At 34.3% G+C, this 22,434-nt stretch overlaps 1 protein-coding gene across 6 annotated transcripts in view; it reads right to left on the reverse strand.

Moving 5' to 3' along the window:
• Positions 1 to 22,434, reverse strand: part of hth (Meis homeobox homothorax) — a 273,708-nt gene that overhangs the window by 119,061 nt on the left and 132,213 nt on the right. For all 6 annotated transcript variants that reach the window (XM_076402447.1, XM_076402445.1, XM_076402449.1 and 3 more), the window contains one exon: positions 21,447 to 21,570. In XM_076402447.1, the coding sequence (XP_076258562.1) occupies positions 21,447 to 21,570 (124 nt within the window). The remainder of the gene's footprint in view (positions 1 to 21,446; positions 21,571 to 22,434) is intronic.

Below are 22,434 nucleotides of genomic sequence, written 5' to 3' on the forward strand. Positions count from 1 at the left end.
AAAATATATTTAAATATGTAGAAATCTAAATGCTGTATCAGGAATATCACTTAACAACTGTAAAGAAATCACTCATAATTCATATTAAAAGAGTGTTCTTAGAATGTTAATTTGTGTTTCTGTTATTGGTGCGAGCGATTATGATTTATTGAAAAATCTTAAATAACTAATAAGAATCGGCCCATTCTATTATTATACTAGTTCGTATATTTAATATATCTATTTGATATTATGATATTAAATATATTCTATGTGAGAAATAAATTTCAATCATAATAAAAACATTGAATCTACATTTTTTTATTTAAAATTAGGGAGACACTTCTTCTAGGCAGAGTAATATTAAAGAAGTTAATAAAATTTCATCTTAAGCGATTGACTAATTACACACTGACACTTCCCAGTAAATATGTCAGCTGAATATTGACGGTCGAGTAAAACAAAATCTGATTAAAAGAGATTCGGCTCCCTTCCCCTCCCTTCGAGAAGTAATCAAAATCACGACGTGGAACACCGAGCCCCCTGAATTATACCCCCCCCCCCCGACACGTAGCCCGCCGCACTGATTGTAATTGACCAGAGAAACGTTGCCTTTAATTAATGTCCGTCACCTAGAAGGTGCGAACGCTCGTCTTGGACATCTGCTTCTTTCCCGGCAGCATTGTGAGAGACGGAGGGCCGGTTGGGGATGACCGGGGTCAGATAGATGCATGTTAGGCGGCCGTAACGGTTAGAAAAGGCCCGTGTTATATCCCCCGGCCGGCCCCTTCTAAGTAGGGGGTTGGAACTCGACCAGTACACGCAATAATATTTATCGGTTTATAAGTGCGAATTGATGGTTGTACTACATTTTTATTATGAAGAAAAAACATGTAGCGATGCTCTTTATACCGCCATTTCATTGAACATAACGTCAATTGTAACGTATTTGTTTACGTACTACCCATTTTATGAACTTTTGATGTCACGCTGAAATAGAAAAAACTTAAAAATATACGTTGACTATTCAATCATATATATTTTAGATATCTTATAAACACGACTAAAATCATTGCTTTTGAGTTATCAAAAAAACAAAAAACTGGAGAAAAAAGTGTAAAATTCGTTTAAAATTCGGGGCCTTTTGTTTCTCATTTTACCCCGGTTAAAAAGAGACCAAATGATACTGGTCGAACCTGTTGTCAAATATCTACAACATTCTTAATTAGTGATAATAATTAGAGATTAAAAACCGGCAAACGTAAACAAAAATCCGTAAAAAAAGTTAATGTGGCATAAACAGTGTTTTTTTTTTCAAATAATTCACAATAATCACATAACATACAATGTGTCTGTGATGAAATGTTTTGCTGTAACTCTTTTCATCATTGTTTGGTCTCGACAATAAGTAGTAAAATTTAAAAAATTACATAATGAAATGAAAAAAAAGTGAAATGGTAGAAAAGTTAATTGGTTTCGAGGGTGACTTTCTTTTCAGCTAAGGTAAACTTTGAGTATTGGACAAGAGTTTTACTTTTGACTTAAATTTAAAAAAAGCCCCCTAAAAAAAGTTAAACATAGTATATGAGCTCCATTGGTGAAAACATATACGCTTTTGGAAAATGTTTGAATATTCTTACACTATTATGCTGCAGACCCAAAAGAAACAAACTGTGTAATGTTATGTAGTTGTGTAATGAAGTGTACTAAAAAGTGAACACTGAAAAAATCCTACTGATTTTCATTTTATTTTATTAGAGCCTTAGAACTAAGGACCAATGAATCTTTCTAGATTAGTACCTATAGTTTTAAGTTACAGTAGAGAAAAATTGTTAAAATAGTCGGCAGAGACTAGTAATAATATATTAATAAATAGAAACATCTACAGTAATGGACAATATTTAATGTATTGTACACTATATGTCAAAATAATGTTTTGAAAATATTTAAGAAATCATACACATCTCATATGCAGAAAAAATATTAATTTCAAGCAACTAAACCGTATCATATATTTACACACACACATATATATATATATATATATATATATATATATATATATATATATATATATATATATATATATATATATATATATATATATGATACGGTTTTTTGGAAATTGTTCTACATGAAAAATTGTTAAGTTAGTTGGAAGTGACTTATATTATACACAATACACAATACAATACTTAACGTGTTGTTTGCTAAAGTGTTCTAAAGTTGGTCACTCGCCAGTCGGTAGGCTTAATGCTGAAGACCGTGGTTCAGAGCCCATGTTACACTTTAGGCCCAGTCCAGATAAACCATAGTTGGTAAAAGGAGACATTAAGATATATATATAGGAAAAAAAAAGATATTAATAAGAGATCATTTAAACGTACTAATATCGATTGTCGATGTTCAAATTAGCGTCGAACTAAACCAGTCTTGATTAAGCGTGCGAGACAGTGGAACAACAATGACAACACAGCTCACTAGTCGGTAAACAAAAATAATTTCAGATAAGAGTTTCATAGATAACAAGCCGTGGGCCGCCAACGAAAAGAAACCGAAAGCCATTAACATGATAATTAAGCGATTAAAATCTAACGCGGCGCCCTTCTTTAGAGCTATTAATATCGACAAAATCGTTCGGGTTCGTTAAGATTTTTTAATTAAAAAAGAAAGAACTACACCACCCCGTTATCGCGGACCGGAACAGGAGGAAACCAAACCGACGCGGGCGACGAAAAACGAAAATTCGACGAAACTGAAACGTTTCCCCGCTCTCCCGATAAGAAAAACGACGATGCTTTTTCATCTAACTACCATGCAGCGGCGTCTCGGAACCCCCCCACAGACCACCGGTTCCCTTCGCTGCCGATACCAGTCGATTTAAACAGTCGTCTCTCTTATCGTTGTTCATTAACGATAGCGAGTCACAGAGGGCCATGATGGATGGGCCCTTGCGCCCGTCCAACCCGCCTCGCCCTGCCCCACCGGCGACAACGACGAAACAAAAGAACGTCGTCGTCGGTGGCGTCTCCGGCGTCGCTGCCCAGTATTTTAATTAAAATTGCCGCCTTTTTTCCCGCCGGTTCCCCAATCTCCTTTCCGCCACCCCCTCGCACCATCGCCGTGTAGTTGTTGAATAAATGAAACGACGAACGGACCTTCGGGCACGACGCACCGTCCGACAATCGTCGCGGGGGTGAGGGGGCGCGCGGGTGGCGGTAAATTACATAATTTAAAAGTTCGTTTCGTGGAATGAATAAGTTAGGGCGCCGAAACCGAACCGGTCCAGTGTCGTTTGTTTTTATCAAGGGCCTCGGAGGAGGCGCGATAACGTTTTCCCCAGGAGGGTGGGGGATTTTTAATTCTGTTCTTCTTCGGGAAAAAGTTTGAGGAAACGAAGGCGAAATAACATATTCCTCTTACTCGACTATGTATATTGGAACTTACATCAATCAATATTCTTCCTGTAATATGTTGCAAAGATCTTGCAAATTGTTGTCAATATCACTAATATTGTAAAATGACGATCCTAAAACTATCGGCCAACAATACAGTGATCCCCAAAAACTAATTAATATTTCTACAATTTCCGCTCACAAATCAGTAATACACATTTCTTGGTCATTCTATAATTTGTTACTTATTGTCGAAAATGTCTGTAGGCCCCAAATATTTTCAAAGATTTGTTGTTTCGAAATATAGCAAGCACATATTAGCTTCTTTTCCATCAACAGTGCAAGATATTCTTATTTATTAATATATTAATACTAACTTAAAACTAGGTACTAATCTAGGAAGACCAATTGGTCCTTACTTAATCCCTAATAAAAGAAATACTAAGTGCGCTTCTTGGGAAAAAGTTGGAGAAAGACGTAGAAGGACATATTCTCATAAAGTCTTACTCAACTTCAAAATATTAACTAATCAACAAGAAAGAAGAAGTAAACAAGTCAACAAAAAAATATTGTTTCCTAAATAAAGTAAAAGTAAATTATCTTTTAAATTCAACATTATTCTGAAACATACATTAAGCTAGAAGACGGCTGCAGTATCCAATTCGATCTCACCCTAAATGGTTTCGAACGATATCTAGTTTCCGTCAATGTAAATCAACAGGAATTTATGATTCGAAATGATTCACATAAAAGATTTCTATTACAATAATGGTTCAAAGCCCATACCAAGGAATTCATGTTAACAAGACACAAACTGAAAATTAAAACGGATAATCCTATTAATTAAAATATTACGAAGTACCTTTTTAGACTATCCTATTAATTAAAATATTACGAAGTACCTTTTTAGGCTTACAATAAGTTAGAATACATTCAAATGTCTTGCACTAGCATTTAACAGAAGTAAGATTTGGAATCAATCAAGAATAGTACTTCTAATATATACTAGAGAAAAAAAAATTGGCATTGAAAGTTAATGGATATTTATTATGTGGCTTAAATTTACTAACATATTTTTTCATCACTAAATAACTTAAAATTATACAAATGAGAGCTTTTTATTGAAGTTGCTTGATTGAAGTTCGTTCAAATGCTAAACGGTTTGGAACGATACCCAGCTTCCGTCAAGGTAAATGCTACAGAAAATTTTTATCGTCCCCGAATTCCTGCGCGAATTTATGATTCGAAATGATTCGCATAAATTGTTCGAAGAAAAGATCACCACTTCGTGGCAATAGTGGTTCGAAACATTGGGTCACCTAGGACAAACCCTATTTGATAAAAAGGAATTAATTCAAAAAAACATTTAAACCGAAAATTAAAACTGATAACCCTATTAATTAGAATACTACAAAATACCTTTTTAATAAAGCATGAAACTGATGAAACGTCCAAACAATAAAACCGAAAATATAGCCGATCGAGAGATAAAGAGGCCTTGCACATGATTATCTAATACCGTGTAATAAATTATTACAACGTTGCCACATGTAGTAGATTTACGATGTAGCTATTTATGATATTTACCGTTAGAACAGAGCATTAAAAACTCATCGATTATATTTGGCAAGACTACTTGTCACCTATTGACGTTTCCCCGTCCGGACGAAAGAACGACACATTTTTCATAAATTAAAACGAACTTTTATTACTATTTTACGATCTTATAAAACCGAATAAACACCGGTTTTTTTCTGATATTTTAGTGGTAATGATAGGTAGGCCATTATACAATTAAAGCGGAATAATGTACTACTAAACACGCCATACTAAGTATAATATTGTAATTTGTTAACAGACAAAATTTCGTAGGCGTTGCCAAGTTTCACCCTTTTTCTTAACACCTCGGGATAAAATTACTTAATCTTTAAACTAGTTCGAATTTGAAAGAAGAACACGAGATAATCGATGGGTGGTGAAGTTGGCACAAACGAGCAGTATGCAAACATCAAGAAGGCCGCCCTCTGGCGTCAAATAAACAAAATATCGCCTACTAGCGACGATAAAACCGGCGGCGGCTGTTGTATCGAGTTCAAACGGAACCTTTATATATTTGTCTTAGGTTTTACGATTAATTCAAAAGGCCAACGGTATTATTTCAGGCGTTTAGTGGTGAATTGGTATCCTTTGTAGTGCTCCAAAAGTGTTTAAGGTTGGTTTTGTGGCTGCTCACAAATAAGAATGACAAAGAACAATCTTTAAACGATTGTACGTGTACTATTGGATATATCCATAAAAGAAATCGAATAATGGGTCTGTATATCATCTCGTTACATAACCCGCAAGGTTCTGATCCTTTTGATGGTTTGAAGTCAATGTTAAATTGGTGTCGTTAAGTAAAATACTAAGACCTGAGGGATAGAGAGTATACATCCTCTTTGTATTGTTTACAATAACGCCTATAATAATGATAGAACTTTTATATTAATTTTGAATAAAACAATGTATAACATTTGCCAAATCCACGAATATTCAGTAATGTTTGGCCAGAGGTTGATGGTTATTTTAGAGTAAATTCATTTATTCCAATAAGTCTTCAATGTTCCACATGATACTGAAGAGTGTTAATCTTAAGAGTTAAGAAGAAATTAGAAAAATATTTAATAATTTAATGTAAAAAAACTATGCTTTCAATATTAAACTTATTTAAACCTCATATATGAAAATATGCTTCATCATACGCTATTATAGATATATATCTTATGCACAATAATTATTATGGTTTATAACGGTATTACAAGATGTTGAAACTAGATCCAGTATTTACTATGGTTAATATATAATGATATTGGAACAAAAATGTGTTGATTCCAACTTAATGCCAATAGAGGTCCTAACTTCGTACCTTCAAGCGCATTGGGTCTTGACGCATTACTCAGTAAGTTTTCGGCCCATAGAGATGATTTTTGGACAGTATTAAGTTTTTTAATTTTAAAAATAATTGATAAAACATTTTTCCGTGTTGATTTTTTTATGAGGAATAATACTATTGATGCTAAGCTGTGGGTTGGTAAGGCTATTATATGAAACAGATAAGAAAACAGAATCGTGCAAGTTCTAGTATGTCTGGGACTATATAGTTTACTCGATGAAACAATACTTTTCTATCCAGTAATGCTGATTTATTCAATGTACACAGATACTAATCAAAGAGTACTTGAACTTGCATTTCCTTTATGCATTAATTTTGTTTTTTGTTTTTAAGAAATCTGCTTGAAGATGTTACTTCATCATATCGCACTTGTCAGTTTTGGTAGCAACGATTTCAAACTTGCTTAAAACTGGTCAATGACCAATAACAGTCCGGAGGATTAAAAATATTAGAAGAAATGCATTACTGGGAAGATTTGTTGGACGAACATTCAAGAATATGAGAAAAACTTGAGATTTTTAAGGATACAATAATTGAAGTCTGTTTGTCTGATTGATTGTCTAACAAACGATCAATCCTGCAGAGCAAACTTTACTAGTCAGTCCAAGAAAGTATTATATAGATTCAATTTCAGAATATTCAGAGTGTTCAATGGCATAAATCTCACTATTACTAATTACAGTAGTGATGATTTTCATATTAATTATATAGGTATGTATTCGTGTGTCATAAATAATTAAAATCCTGCCTTGATTTAATGTAAGTCATCAAGTTATTAACCGAGGAATTGTCATGTAAACCGTTTTAAAAGCAATTATCAAGACAAGTCGTCGTTTAGCCTCCCAACAAGAAACCGCAACCGAACATCATAAAAGCACGATAAAACTTTAACGCGCCTTTGTGGAAGGAAAAACGAACCGTTCTTCCACGTGTCCAACATGAAGAAATCGGTCCCAACCAACTAACCGACCGATAAAAGAGAATCGGCCCGAGCCCGATTTACTATTCTCGTATGAAATTTGCGGCGTGCCGCATCATTAAAAATTAAGTTCGCCACCAGCGCGCCCTCTGCCCCCCTCGACGCCCAGCTCCCCCGCCAGCTGCGAGTCGGTGGTGTTTTTGACAGGTGACACGTGTGCAGGGAAAACGCCGTTTCCCACCAGTGCGAAGGGTGGAATGAGGCGGTAGGTGGACAGTGGCGTAGCCTGGACTTTATCGATCAAAATCCGTGGCCTTTTGTTACCTAGTCCGGAGGTTTCGGGGGCTGCCCTTTCTCTCACTCTCTCGCTCTATCTTTCTCTCCTCGATATTAACGTTTTAATTAGTTTGGATGACTAGGCGAATTTCTTCCGCGCTTTATTTCGAAACGTTAATTCGTTTGAAACGTTGTTACGTATTCGGTCAGCTTTCGGTGTACAGCTGTTGGGTGTAAAATGCACGACAGTATATATAGGACTCTAACGATATTTCGACATAAATAAGCCGATTCAATTAATATAAATGCAAGAGTATTGCCACCGACTTTAAACTACTGTATACATTTTTTTTCAATTGCATTTTTTTTCGAAATTGTTTGGAAATATACTGTGATATCAGTCACCGATGTTGAGAAAACAAAACACTTGTATAATTGGAAACGATATCAAGTGCCATATGCTAACACAGTAAAATATTTAGGAATGACGTTGGACTGGAAGACCCATGTAAAGAAGAATAAATAAGAACTGGATATTATATTTAGAAGAATGTATTGGCTATTTGAAAGATATTCTATACATTGTCAACATATAATAAGGTACCACTGCATAAGCAAATCCATATAGACTTACGGCATTCAGATATGGGGTTGTCACAAGAAAAGCAATCTGACCAAAATTCTCTGACCTGAGTCATGAACTTTTTCATCATATTAATGTTGCACAGGACGTCTCAAAGGGAATAAGCTGGTGTAGTGTAGTGTAGTATTAGTACAAAAGCACGATAAGAGTGCTAGTGTACCCGATAATATTCCTGTAAACAAGTTGATGGTACCTAAGAGATTTTAATGTTAAAATCTTTAATTAGTTTTCATTTCTAGTGAATTTTCAATAAAATTACTGAGATAATACTTATTAATAAAAAGTAAGTTTAAAAAAATAAAGACATATTTGGCTTAGGGTCCTGTATTTACAATGGGTTATTAAAACCAATATACTTATATCGATTTTAACCATATTGATTGAAATCTAAGTATTCTTACGAGAACCTATGAGTTCTTTCATTCTTTCAGAAAGGGATGAGATGTGAACGAAACCACAAAACATCACTGGAAGAACATGAGCAATAGCTCTAAAAATCGATTAAGGAATTGAAGGATTTTATCACTAATACAGAATTAGTGATAAAAAAATATGATCAAATTGTCACATGAGACTAAAAATTGATTATAACAATTCTAGAATATCCAGTTACGAGTTAGGCATTTGCTTAAAACCCTCTATTAGATGTATTGATAGAAAAATGTAATTACATCATTAGCAATGGAATTTAAATCAAAATATTTCATCAGATTAGTTTATCATATATCATAATGCTTTATCATTCAATAGCTTAATCAATTTCATACTGAAATTACTCGTTGATATTAATGAAAACATCTCGCCTTTCTTGCCCCGACATAAAAACCACCATCACACTCGAGCAAGATCATCGCCATCGCGACCTACGCCACTCTCCAAAGTTCGGTTTTTTCCAAGTTGGCAGCGATCCTTGCCGCCTCCTGCTGAACTTAATAGACCCGTGAGGCTGCTGAGGCCCCCAGAGAACGTCATAAACATATTCGTCGGTGCCGTTCCCTGGCGGACAAAAAGTGCATCGAATACCACCAGCTCTGGCTCTCGCTCTCATGAATATATATGAACTTATTATCTAGGATGTCGGCCGGATATCGCCGGGCTCATATGTCAGGCGAAATTCGCAAATTTCGGCGATATTCTGGCGGACCGAATTTTCAAATGGACCGAGGTAAAAAAAAAACTGGCGTTGGTCTTTTCGGTCTAAAATTAATTACAAAGAAATACTGACAATGAAATTATACACTATAATTAATTTTTCATACTTCTAATATATTAAGATCCAGATATTATTCTAGTTTTGATTTCTACATCAACAGTGTGAGATAAGACAAAATTCAAATACACTCTAGTTAAATAATTACGATAAATTAATCATATAAATAATGCTCGGTGACCACGGAATTAAATGAATACACGAAGTGATCCAAAATTTGGCCTTAAAACATGAAATAAGATTGCTAAGTTACAGCAATGTGGAAGCAATACAGCTATTGGACAACACGCAGGAAATCAGTAGATTGAAGCGAACCAAACCACACGAACTTGTTTAGTGTATAAGTGTATTTTTAACTTTAGTTTAGGTATTTTAGTTTTATTTTATTTTAGGAAATACATACTCATGTGTTAATACTATACTCGTCTTATTTGTGTATTAACAAAAGTGCAACAGAACATTAGTAATAAGTTAATTTGTAAATTAAAATTGTACTAAGCATATCTAAGGTAAAAAACAAAAATATAATATTTATTTACAAGATACAAAAACTCAGTGATTATTTACAATACTAAGGAAAACACTATTTCTCATCAATTTTTTAATTGGTTTTCGTCGATAAACAGCAATTTTCTCGTTGACCAGATCCTTTTTTCTTTAAACTTCGCTTCTCCGACCACCGCACAAAACCATCGATGCAATTGAACTTATTCCTAATCAAAATACCGCCTATCCGTTATCTGATTCTTTCCCTCTCTGCTCCCCCGTCCTCCCTCACGTCGTTCTCGATTTTCTCGTACGACCAGAAACGACGCTGGGGTCCTACTTTCAATTTTCTACGCCAGCGAACGCATTATTCGGCATCCAGAGAACGGGCGGACGTTTTAGATGCCTCACGATATTGTTTTGCGTCGAAAAAATCAACGCTATACTATAGTAAATATCAACAAGAACAAATTTTAGCCAGACATTAAGGGATTACACGGTGAAGATGGGGATTCATCCCGATCTCAACCAACCAAAGCGTGAAAGAAAACGTGAATGAGCTGGTCTCTTGCTGCCCGAAAGCCCTGTTCGACACCCCACCCTAAAACCTGAAACTTTAATGAAGACAAAAGCCTATCTAAGGGAATTTTATGCTTCAGATGGTGTAATGAAAATATTAGAGGCGTTGGAAGTTTCGCGACTACCGAAAAAGGGTTGGTATCCGGAGAGGTCCTGAATGGATTTTAATATTCCCGTCTGACTGAATTATATGGGTGCAGTTCGTAATTAAAATTGATGAAAACGCTATTAAAGGTGGTGATCTTTGATCTGTTATTTATTAGGCGCTGTAGAACAAAACATTATGATTATTGTTTGATTAGATGATGGTGCAGCATCCTTAAAGTTAATTGTAAAATAAATAAAACATTTTTGGTAATAATATTAAGAAAATAATGATGCAAATTTTCGATAACACTGTTAATTAACTTAACAATAAATTTGGACATCAATAGTGGATTGTTCATTTCGGTTTCGTAAAGAGTGACTAATTATTTTGTAAAAATTAATGCTGTAGCAACCCAAATACCCTAACCATATTAAACTAGATCAACGGACAGAATAAGAACTATCCCCAATAAGTCACCCAGATACCATTGCATGTTAAAAAAGCATTGTATGAGGTGGATATGCTACCATCGATGCTTATTTCTTTCAATTGAAGTTCCTTTATTTTCTTTTTGATTAGTTATCCAACGAAGTTTTGCATTAAGATTCATCCCAAGGTACTTAGCATTATTGCTGTATGGGATTATAGTATTATTCATATTTACTGACTTCAATATGCACTGATTTACTCTCGATGATCTTTATTTCCTATGTCTGGATCCCGTTATTTATTTTATTACTTGCGTTTTACAGTTTTCTGGTTGCTTCTTCATTTATTGTCTCCTATAGCAAGTGCTGCAGTGTCATCAGCATATGTATCCATAGTACCATTTTCAAAACACATATGGAAACTTACTACTTTTTGAAATATAAGTATCTTTTTATAGTTCCAATATTCGATATTGAAACTTGAGATTTCGATATTGGAACACCTGTTAACTGTCAATATATAAATAATATAGCTGTCTGAATATTATAAACGGTCGTGCTATTATTAGAAACTGTCTTTTTAGTATTTAGCATATTATTTGACACAATATCAATTAAAACATATTTGGTCCTATTTAATAATAAACGAAGCTATAAGAATTTTTTATTGTAACTAGATTTCAGTGGCTGATTAAATTCAAAATAAGTGAAATTGTATCATGTATAAATGGACGCTCCCTTAATATGTTAAATTTGAAGATTCGAAAGAAGGGATAACCATCCGAAACAAAATCGTTCCCCGTTTTTTACCTGTTTTTCGATTCGTTCTCTCCCGCCCGGTAATCAGGAAACCATCCAGTGGTTAAATCGGACCGCTCTTATGTAAAATCAACCGGATTGAGTATAATTCGACGCTGAACGGTCTGGTGGGGATTTCTGCGTCGTTTAGACGGCCCAAAGAGGTCATTCCGGGCGTTATCTTATTGCCGGGGAACGTAAAAGACAAGATACGGATCCCGAGTAACGATCCTTGATATAAACTTTATGGCTTACTAGACATTCGTCCTGGACGTGGATCCATGGGAAACGGGGGAGGGAGAAACTTTTTCCAGTAACCATCCACCTCTCTCGATGTTGAACATGACGATCTTGAGGGTTTTTTGTCGGCTAGGGGGCGGAGATGTTATCGTTTTTTGATGTTCTCTTTTTCAGTTTACAAGTTAGTAAAAAAAACGACCGATCGACATCTCAGTCTTTGTTCTACGACTGCCGAAATTATTTCTCAATTGTATCTTTATTATCTAGATAAAAGATTAGGTTAAAGCACAGAAAATGATTTTTGATCTATATATGTACAAGCTATAAGTATATTAGTAAGTTTTACATGTTAACTTTCTGGGGCTTTTTCTAACATTTTCATTGATATTAAATTTTCATTTCATTTCATTCAAAAGAAATTGTGGCACAATTTCTCCACTGCCTGTTTTTCCAAGCCCTTTAATAAAACTTTTTATATTATCTAAGAACAACGAATAATTTAGTTATATACAAGGTAGAATTCTATCACTTCTCCAGTTGTCATTTCCTAAAATAACTGATTTGATCGATGTATATTTATGCTATTTAAATGTTTTCAATATTTATTTATTGTTCTGCTTAGTAAAACTTTAAACACAAGAAAGCGACGATAACTTAATGTTTATTCGATAACGATTACATTTAATTCAGAGAAGATGACGGAAAATATGAAACGAATGGAGGTCAAAGTGGAAGGCTCCACGGCAAATTAAAATTCCAGTATCTGTTATAATTCGATTTGAGCGAAACGAAATAGGCGCGGTTGATTTCGAGGAAGGTACATATCGCTGTGGAAGATATAATGATCAAAGAAAACAGACCACACTAGATGCCAATTAACGTTATTTCATCTGCGGTCCCGTGGGTTCGTTACAATGCCACCACCACTCTCGATCGGCTTTGTAACGGCCGCTTATTATGTTCATATTAAAAACAAGAGAACCTTATCGGATTCTCTATTGGGTCTGTCGTTCGGCAAAAAAAGACCGATACAGACCATTACTACGCGACGATAACCTCTCGGATCGTTTACGCCATTCATACGACGATTTTTATTCATATTCATTCGTAACGAGATAATTGTCCGATCATCGTCTATATTTAAGTACGTATCACCTGGTACTAAATATATATCGTTAAATGTATTTATCACATTTCTAGATGTGTAACATTTAATTAAACTTGGTACTACTATATGTATAATTATTTGCAGCGATCATTGGCATTAAAATGACCTATATCAAATCATTGAAGCCGAGATCAAGCAACATCTCTTTTATGAAAATTCTTTGAGAATTTCGGGTCGATTTTCATCCATGCTTTGAACGTATGTGCTCTTCCGTGATGATTGTCAGCGATCATTGGCATCTAAATGACCTATATCAAATTATTGAAGCCGCAATCAAGCAACATCAGTATAGGTTTCTACAAGTGTTGGATGGAAATCAAACAGCAAAAGAAATGAACGTTGGAAATGTAATTTTGAGGGATAATTCTAAAAGCATCGAATTTAACAGTTGTTTACATTGAAATTTCGCTAGTACATATCGCTGATTAAAATAAATGAAAAGATGAAGTATTAGTCGGAGACAATCCACCAATCTACCGTATAGGATTAGCATTTGAGCTTGAAACTAAATGCAGACCGTTGATTCTTGGATTTAGGTCAGTTTTTGATGGATTTTAATGTTTCGGAAGACTTTTGTTTGTTTTGAATCTATACCTTTGAATTTTGACCGACGCGGCATACTATCGAGGGTTTGTGGGTTTCTGACATCCAATCTACTAGTCGGATGTTAACAAGAATGCTCATATGACGGCTATGATATTTAATAGAAAATAACTATTTCCTTTTGGCTAATCATTGATGGTGTTTGCTCGGAGATGTACTGAGTTTTTCAGAAGAGGAATGAACAGGCCTGATAGCTTTTGATCAGATCTAGCATATCTAGAAATGTATGGTGTGGGATAAAATAAATACATGAAATTTAAAAAATATTACCAGTTTTAAATGCTTGTGTTGTTAACCGTGCTTATACGATAAATATGGCCTACATATCATATATTATACATTATATAATTGTCGTACAATCGATAATGAGTTCGACGATTATCATGTACGTATATACATACCATTTAATTATTATATTTGAACGGACATAAGGGTAGGCTACTTAATAGAAAACCCGCTTTTTTATCCACCACAGATCTATGAATGATAATGTACATTTAACGATGGGACTTCGTCCTCTATCTATTAATGCTGCTTTGTAATTTCGTGTAAAACCAAACGACCAGTTTTACTATCGATTTAGTGATTAGGCCGCTTGTGCCAGTGGTGGTAGTTACGTTTGATTTGTCGTTTTAAAGATTATTTTCTATTCGATTCGAGTTCGTGTAGTAGTTTGTTTTGTTCGGTATAAAAACGAAACAAATAGTAAAACCATTAGCTTCCTCTCGATTGAGATTGAATTCACAGGAAGTTCCATATTATATATTATGTTGGTATATTTATATTAGCTTTGGGTAGATTGTAGTAAAATCAATTTCTTTCAAAAACTCATCTTTCAAGAAATAGACCCCTAGTCATAAAGGATTACCGTTAGGAAACACAACTGGATTCCTGATATAAGTATAACAGTCTATCGGAATTTCTATAGAAGCTTGTAGTTTACGGCCGCCAAAAACAGATTGCAGGTAATACAAATATGTTTACTACCACCGTAATTTGTCCTAATGGGAGAACGACCAGTACACTTCTTTGGTCGTTTCTCTGGGAGGGATGTCTATTGTGCGACTGATACTGCACTGGTTGTTAAGTGAGGTGTCTAGACAAACAGCTCTATTTACATTAGAATAGGACAGAGGTGGTAGTTTTGCTGGTTTCATTGGTACAATAAGACGCCACATATTTCCGCAAAATAAAAACTTCTGTCCCTTTCCCTTTCCCCCAAACATTATATAACATATGTAGTTAATGTTTTGATATTTAAAAAAAAACATGAACTTTTATTTAGATGTGGCTAGTTCTACTGTAGTGCTAAGTATGGTGCATATGAGGGGCCGTACTCATTACATTATTATCACCAAGCAATTAAAACCTTGTATTAAAACGTTTTATAACTATCTTTGTAGACTATCGCTAATTAAAGACCATATCAGAACAACAAAAGATAACCTACATATATCGAGATATTTTAGAAAAGGTATGCATGAAAAAATTCCAGGTCCACCATCAAAGCAAGCCAGAAGGTCAATGTTCTTTCTGGTCAAGAATTAAACATAGAAAGGCTCTAAACGGTTGCCTCAAATGTAACGGCGTAAAGAACGTGCGAATTTGATATGTTAAAATGGTAACGATTCAGCTAATGAATGACCTCATTAGGATAAGCATGACGATATGATTGTATGCGCTTTTCATAGCAAAATTTGTCTAGTTAGTAAACGGTAACCAAATATTCCTAGGAAAAATCTACCAGAAAACTGTAACACGCATGTAATAATGTGGAGCAAAACATGAAAAATAAAGTCCAGCGAGAGTAAATCAGTTTATATTGAATTCAACCACAACCAGCCAATAAATATTAATAATACCATTATCACAAATAGTAAAAATGAGTACGTTGTTGACCTTGACGCAAAAACATCATTGAAAGGAACATATTAAAAAGAAAAGAAAAGAATTCGAATTAATATACAAAAAAAGTATTGATTATTTAGAGCGAAATCTAAATTATTCGTAACTAATAAGTTGCTGCTGTATGGAGTCCAGTTAAGTTGATGTTCTGCGAAAAGTAATATTATCATAATATAAAATAAATCCTGAGAAGTATTGTGGATTCTCTCAGATACTATTTACCTCGAGACCTTCGGATTCCAATTGTGATAGAGAAAAATCGAAAGACCGATGTGCTGTAACTTTTTCTTATTAGGGATTGACAAAATATGGTAAATTTGGTTTGAACTGGCATCCGGAAGTATCTTCGTCCAAACCATGCTGATCCACCACTATTTCCTCTACGCCTATCACTTGGGGCAGAAAATCCGAGGCGCCACGTCGTCCTTAGTGTATCGAAAGGCGATAGAACTAAGCAGATCGGCGCTGGTAGAAATGTATCAATTATGCACGGCAAACCTTCATAATCTCTGGATGGTGTCCATTGAGCTCGAGGTAGTCTTGGTTTTGTTGTATCGGTACGTTGGATATTCAGCCTTACCCGGAACTGGATTATTATACTGCTTCATATCGTTTCAAAGTATTTATTGTGTAAGAGCTTTCAAGAAGGAAATATCACCAAAAAAGGATCATTAATATTGTGTAAAAACATTCTTATTCAATATTTCATTAAATATTTTATCAATATCAATAATAATATCATATAAAAGGGCAGATATAGATACAAAATTATTTTTAAAATATTTGAAGACTCCTATGGAAACAGATCACAGCCAAATGTTGAGATCAAAAGATCTATTAAGTAAGTAAAATCAAGTCAGCAGTTGTCTTCACCTTATATGCCGAAAGTTAAGATTCGGTTCGGTTTGGTTCGTCGCCAATATCTAATCGACGCTGATCAGAAAGCGTTCTGTCGCGGAACGTGACGCGAATAAGAAATTAAAAACAGAAAGACAGAGGAGAAAATAAATAAATAAAACGTTAAGATATTCACCGAGCAAAAGTAGAAATGAAGAGAGGAGAGCCCAGGAGACCGAGAGGAGAAAAATGAACAGCCGAAAAGGTGGCGGGATATTTATAGCCTGAGCGCCTCCCTCCTCAACGGTAATATTTTTATTTTTGTTGTGGCAGCATTAGGGACCTACGCCCTCGGCTTCTGCTCCACCGACCCCGCGCCCCTCGCGGCCCGGTCACCACCCGCCCGCTTCGTCGCCGCTAATGGAAGTTGCTTAAATAGGCGAGCGCGTCTTTCGCGCCGCCGTCTACGCTAATAGCTCTTCGGAATGGAATGGAAAACAACTTTCGTCACGAGCCAACCCCTCATTTTCACAATGAATGCGACGGCGATAGATGGGGTGGGTAGCGGGGTGTTTTTTTTCGCCCGTTTCCTCCAAGGAGACGGATCGTTAGGCTCGATATTTTTAGACGCAGCCCGTGTTTCGAGTTTTGTTTCTGGATCGTCAAATCGCGATCACAAACCGATAGACTCGGAGGACCATTCCTTTCTGTATCAAGGAAATTAAATGTAAAACAATTCCCCCATAATGACGATCTGATGAAGTTAACAAATTAACCGTACGGAGCAAATTGTTAAATAATTTACATGATTTTAAGTGTATATCATAATGTGGAATGTACAGGAGAAGACTTAAATTACAGCCTTCTTGTAAGATATAAGAACTCTAACGGTGTTTACTATTGGACTGCCAAAAACTCCTGGAGAAGGTTCTGGTGTGTAGTGTGTAGTTAGTTATATCAGATTTAACACATGTGCTGAAAAGTTCCGGACGTAACAAAGAAAACGCGTTTTTTTTGTTTATAATTGGCTTTATTCATCAACGTAATCTCCATCAAGAGCCACACATAACATTCATTCATCATTCCAGCACCCCTCTAACATTTTAATACCACTTTTGTAGAATAATTTATCTTTTGCCTCAAAATAGGCTGTCAGCATTTATCCATTGTCACATATCGATGTAAACATTCCAGTTTGTTAAGTTCAAACATACCCAAACATTGCACAGAATCATCAACACGTTTTTGTTTTTGGTCAACAGTGATAAAACGCGGCACCCACTTTGGACAAAACTTTCTTATAGTCAAATGCTTATGCAATATACAACCAACAGGTTCTTTTGATATCTTTACGATGTTAGCCAGGCGCAACCGATAACTCGCACAACGATTTTGTGGATTTTTTTATGTTTTCTGGTGTTACCACCTCATTTGGACGTACACTGTTTGAGGTCAGCAACCCAACATTTTATTGTTGTTTCTGATGGAGCGGAGTCCTTATTACACGTATTAATTCATTGCTTCGCTTAAACTGTGTCTTTTCCCATTAGTAAGCAGTGCAAAATTAAAACATGAAATTGTTTTTCTACCATTGTTTCGAAAATAATAAAAGTAGTGTCATTCTTAATACAATAACTCACAAACTTATGAGTAGAATATCATGAATTTTTAACAGATTTCTTTTGAAGGTTAGTACTAACTGAAAAAAATACCATATATCCTTTCATCGACTGACTGATAAATTCATAAATTGACCTAAAATATCATTTTAATTTCAAGTCAAAATTTTGATAAGTTAAGAAAAATGTTTGAGAAAGATTGACAATTTTTATATAAGGGTTAAGTGATACCTCTAACGTCCACTATGAAAAAATTAAAAAAAAAACGATTTTTTTTTTCGAAATAACCTTATTATCTCTCAATGTACCTAATATAGTCACAATAGTACGTTAAACATGAAAAACCTACCTCCCCTGATCTGTCCCCTAACAGATACATAGAAATCCAAGGAACTTTCAATCGTCCAGTTTAAAACGCTGGTATTACACACCTTTTTATATTGATAAGGAAATAAAAGAGCCTATAAGAACCGTAACTTGTTTTAATCTTCCCTATAATTATAATGTTTTTATGATATTACAATATTCTTCTATGTCATTACCAGTGAAGTAAACATATTAGACTTTCACACAATTTACGGATTCCATCTCAAAATAACGATATATTTTTTGCACTTACTTATAACTCACAACATGAATGTTTTTTTAGATGTGATGGACTTTCATCACTAACCTGTCTATCGTATATATTACACCTGTTTATCCTAATGTGTTTAAATGATAATTTAATAGATAAAACCATTAATTTATTTTTGAACGTCCATAGTCAAATAGTGTTATTGTCACTAATTTAAAAAAACAGGTGTAAAAAAGCGCGGTAGACAGTCGGCAGTCACTTTTAAAAGACCGTATAATAATGCATGAATTTTCGCTAACTACTCCTGACACGTCGTCATAATAAAACCCCGAGTCAAAAGGACCAGGTCGTAAAGTCCCATTAGTCGCAGTAGTTGAGACCACTACCTCCTAGATCACGTGTTACAACACGTGCGCAAAATTATTACCAGGATACTGCATAACGTGCCTCCAATTAACTCGTTCATTGTCCTTTGGATTTAGACATTGATTAAATACACTTGGAAATTATCATGAATCGGGCGAAGTCGTTATTTTTGATTATTGAGACGGTAGGATAAAACTAACTTTATATTATGGTACGTTTAAGCTGAGTATTAAAAGAAACAAGCATTTTTTCCTAGAAAAAAAAACATGAGTAAGTACTTCAAGTTGGTATCCAATACTTATCTTTACTATATGATGTATATAGTTGATGTTATATTTGCTTCTTGGCATATTATTAAATTTTTAATCAATCTCAAAATAATCATAAAAATATGAAATAATTGTGATTAATCTTTTAGTCTACTATAAGTGAAATCTTACAAAATTACAATTAAATCGCTTCTGTTTTAATATGGGTGGTTCCCCTAAACTAACTCGAGACTGTTTCCGGTTGGGACTGTCCTAGCAAATCCACATTTCATCGACAGTCACAATACTCTACAGCGACATCAAAATAATTCGAAATTATTCAACTTCCAAGCTGTTTGAAGGTTCTTTGAGAGTCTAAGCTGTGTTTTCTCATCACCTCATCATCATTTCTCATGAGCTGTGTAAAATCAGCACTTCTAAATTGTAAAATTAAACCCGACAGTGACGAAGGAGCGTCATCAAAAGTTTCTAAACATGTAGTTAGTGTCGAATGTTCGAGCGTTTGATGATTAGTGTGTGTAAACACTGAATAATGCTAATTGAAAAAATGTTATTTTACCCAGAAAACAGCTAAACCATTGAATTTAACATTCAGGTTAGGTTGTTACATTGATACTTCGCATTTTCATCAATATACTATTAATACTAAATATCGCATCATGGATGATTTTAAAACTTTAACCATCATCTCGAACCAGAATGAATATAGGTAATAAATAAGATAAAGAATCAGAAACAAAAATTGCCGGCATAGTTTCCTGTTTGATGATTTTATTTAGGGTGTCTTCTTTACTAGTTAGATTTCATCTGGATTGGACCTAGTTCTTAACATGGTTTCTGAACCACGATCCTAGGCATTACGTGTACAGCCACCAACTTCAAATGCTATCCCTGGAGACATTTGTTCATCGCCACCCTGGCAATACTGGGATGACGTGAGAATTTAATCCTTTGTCCAATTTTACACTGTTACCTATCAGTATTGCAATCACAAACATAAAGCACATTCATGACTATCGCAGCAGTAAGAAAACCGTCCTGTCTCTTTAATCATTGTATCATCAAGACTTAGAAGAAGTTCACCAGAATTATTTTTTAAAAGAATAATTTTTTGTTAACACAAATAAATAGAATTCATATGTAAACAACAGTTTGTGTTCAATCCTAACCCTGGATGGATATGTTCAACTAAATAAATTCATTATTCAATTGTTAATTATAGAATAACATAAACCATGAAATATCACTATTTAGAATGAAATCTCAAAAACACTTGATATATGGAACAAACAACATCAAAATATGTTCAGTGTAATGAATCATGGTAAATCCAAGAAAACAACACAATATATATGTTTAGTTTATCTGATAAAAGGATGCCAATCAAGATACGAAATCGACAAGCGGTTAATAAATAATAGAATTAAATACCAAAAAGAATATAATTAAAATAATATTTCTCTTTCTTGGTATATATAAAGCATACCATGCAAGAATACTGGCGAACATCTAACGAATTATTATTTTTATATTTTTAAAACATTTATTTTTTTTACAGAATTAAAAATATTTAAAATAAAATAAAATTTAAAAACTATAAGCTTGATGAACGTTTAAAGAAAGATAAAAACAAACGTGGCCATCATTATTTGTCATTAATGAGTTCTACTATCACCGTAAATAAAATTCGAACGAAAACGAATATTAATTAAAAGAAGTCACTTAGAATAAAAAAGTTCTATTTTCCCTTAAAATTAATTATCTTATGATATAATTACTGTGACGTTGGCCATCAACAATTATACCTCCATTCTACAGATACCCGTCCCCTTCCCTCCGTCGCCAATCCCGAATACTAATTTACGTAATGGAACAAAAGTTTCGCCTAATGACCCATGACGGACCTCAATTATTTGAGTACCCTCCGCACTCATTTGATTTCGAGAGATGGGACTGTTGATAACAGCAAGTTGTCGATGAATTCCCCACCAAAAATTAATCGTGATATTATCTAATACTTTCAATTTCTATTCTAATAATCGTGACTTCATAAATATAAATGATCTAATAACCAGAAAGCAAGTTTTCTCTTTGCTTTATTATTTTTTAGAGAAGAAAAATCCACTTACCAGGATCAGAAGCGTCGAGGCTTTGCTGTGAGGCCGGAGGCTGTGAAAGGGGTCCAGGTGTTCCTGGTGATCGGACATCATCGTTGACAGGACCTCCGTAGCTCAACGATGACGAGGGGGGCCGCTGTAATCAAAAACAATACTTTGGTATAAATGATGGCGTCTTATCAGTTCGCTGGGTAGGGGTTGAATGGACAACATGGATGCCGGAGCTAGTGAGAAATTCTGTGATCAAGGTGGGGGTAAGATCTTATATACTAATAATTAAAAAAAGTGTGTGTAATGTAAATGTATGAGCGTGTAAATGGTAAATTATTAGACCAGGAATCAATCATTATCATTTTTCTTTGGATTAAATGTTTATTGAGTCATTGTTACATCATTAAATCAAACTTAATAGCTGTAAAATGATGGAGCAGTATAAACTTCTACAAGTATTTAAAAACATTGGCAGAGTTCTATTTTAAATCAACCTAGAAGATATAAACTGCATTTCTGGTATATAATTTGTAAATAAGACCCTAGAAATGAAAAGTAAAATATCACTGACGACAGATAAACATCAATACCATCAAATTTGATAAACTAGATTATAAAGTAGATAGAGTTTGGAGAATTCTTTTGCAACATCCATTATCCATTAAAATAAATTTTTAAATGGTTAATTTATTTAAAGAAAACTATTTTGGCTATGTATCCATATAAATATTTTGGATCTTGGATTCGGGAAATTTTTTAGATTCATTAGAACGCATGGAGTTAGAAATATACATCCTTCAATAAGTATGTTGAAAATAATAACTAAATGCAATTTTTGTTTACGCTCTGTTGACGAACAAGATGAGACTAATTTATTAGAAGCAAAAGTAGTATTATCTCACGCCCCCTTAGTAACTCCATTAAGATTGTTTTATTATATTTAGGTTTTATCTTAGGTAATATTACAGTAATTAGCAGATATCTTTAAAAAAATCATTTGTTTCATAGA

Source organism: Rhynchophorus ferrugineus, unplaced genomic scaffold (genome assembly GCF_030347505.1).
Source record: "Rhynchophorus ferrugineus isolate W39M unplaced genomic scaffold, kcgeb_rfMv2 rfM4, whole genome shotgun sequence".
In the NCBI taxonomy this organism is placed as follows: Eukaryota; Metazoa; Arthropoda; class Insecta; order Coleoptera; family Curculionidae; genus Rhynchophorus; species Rhynchophorus ferrugineus.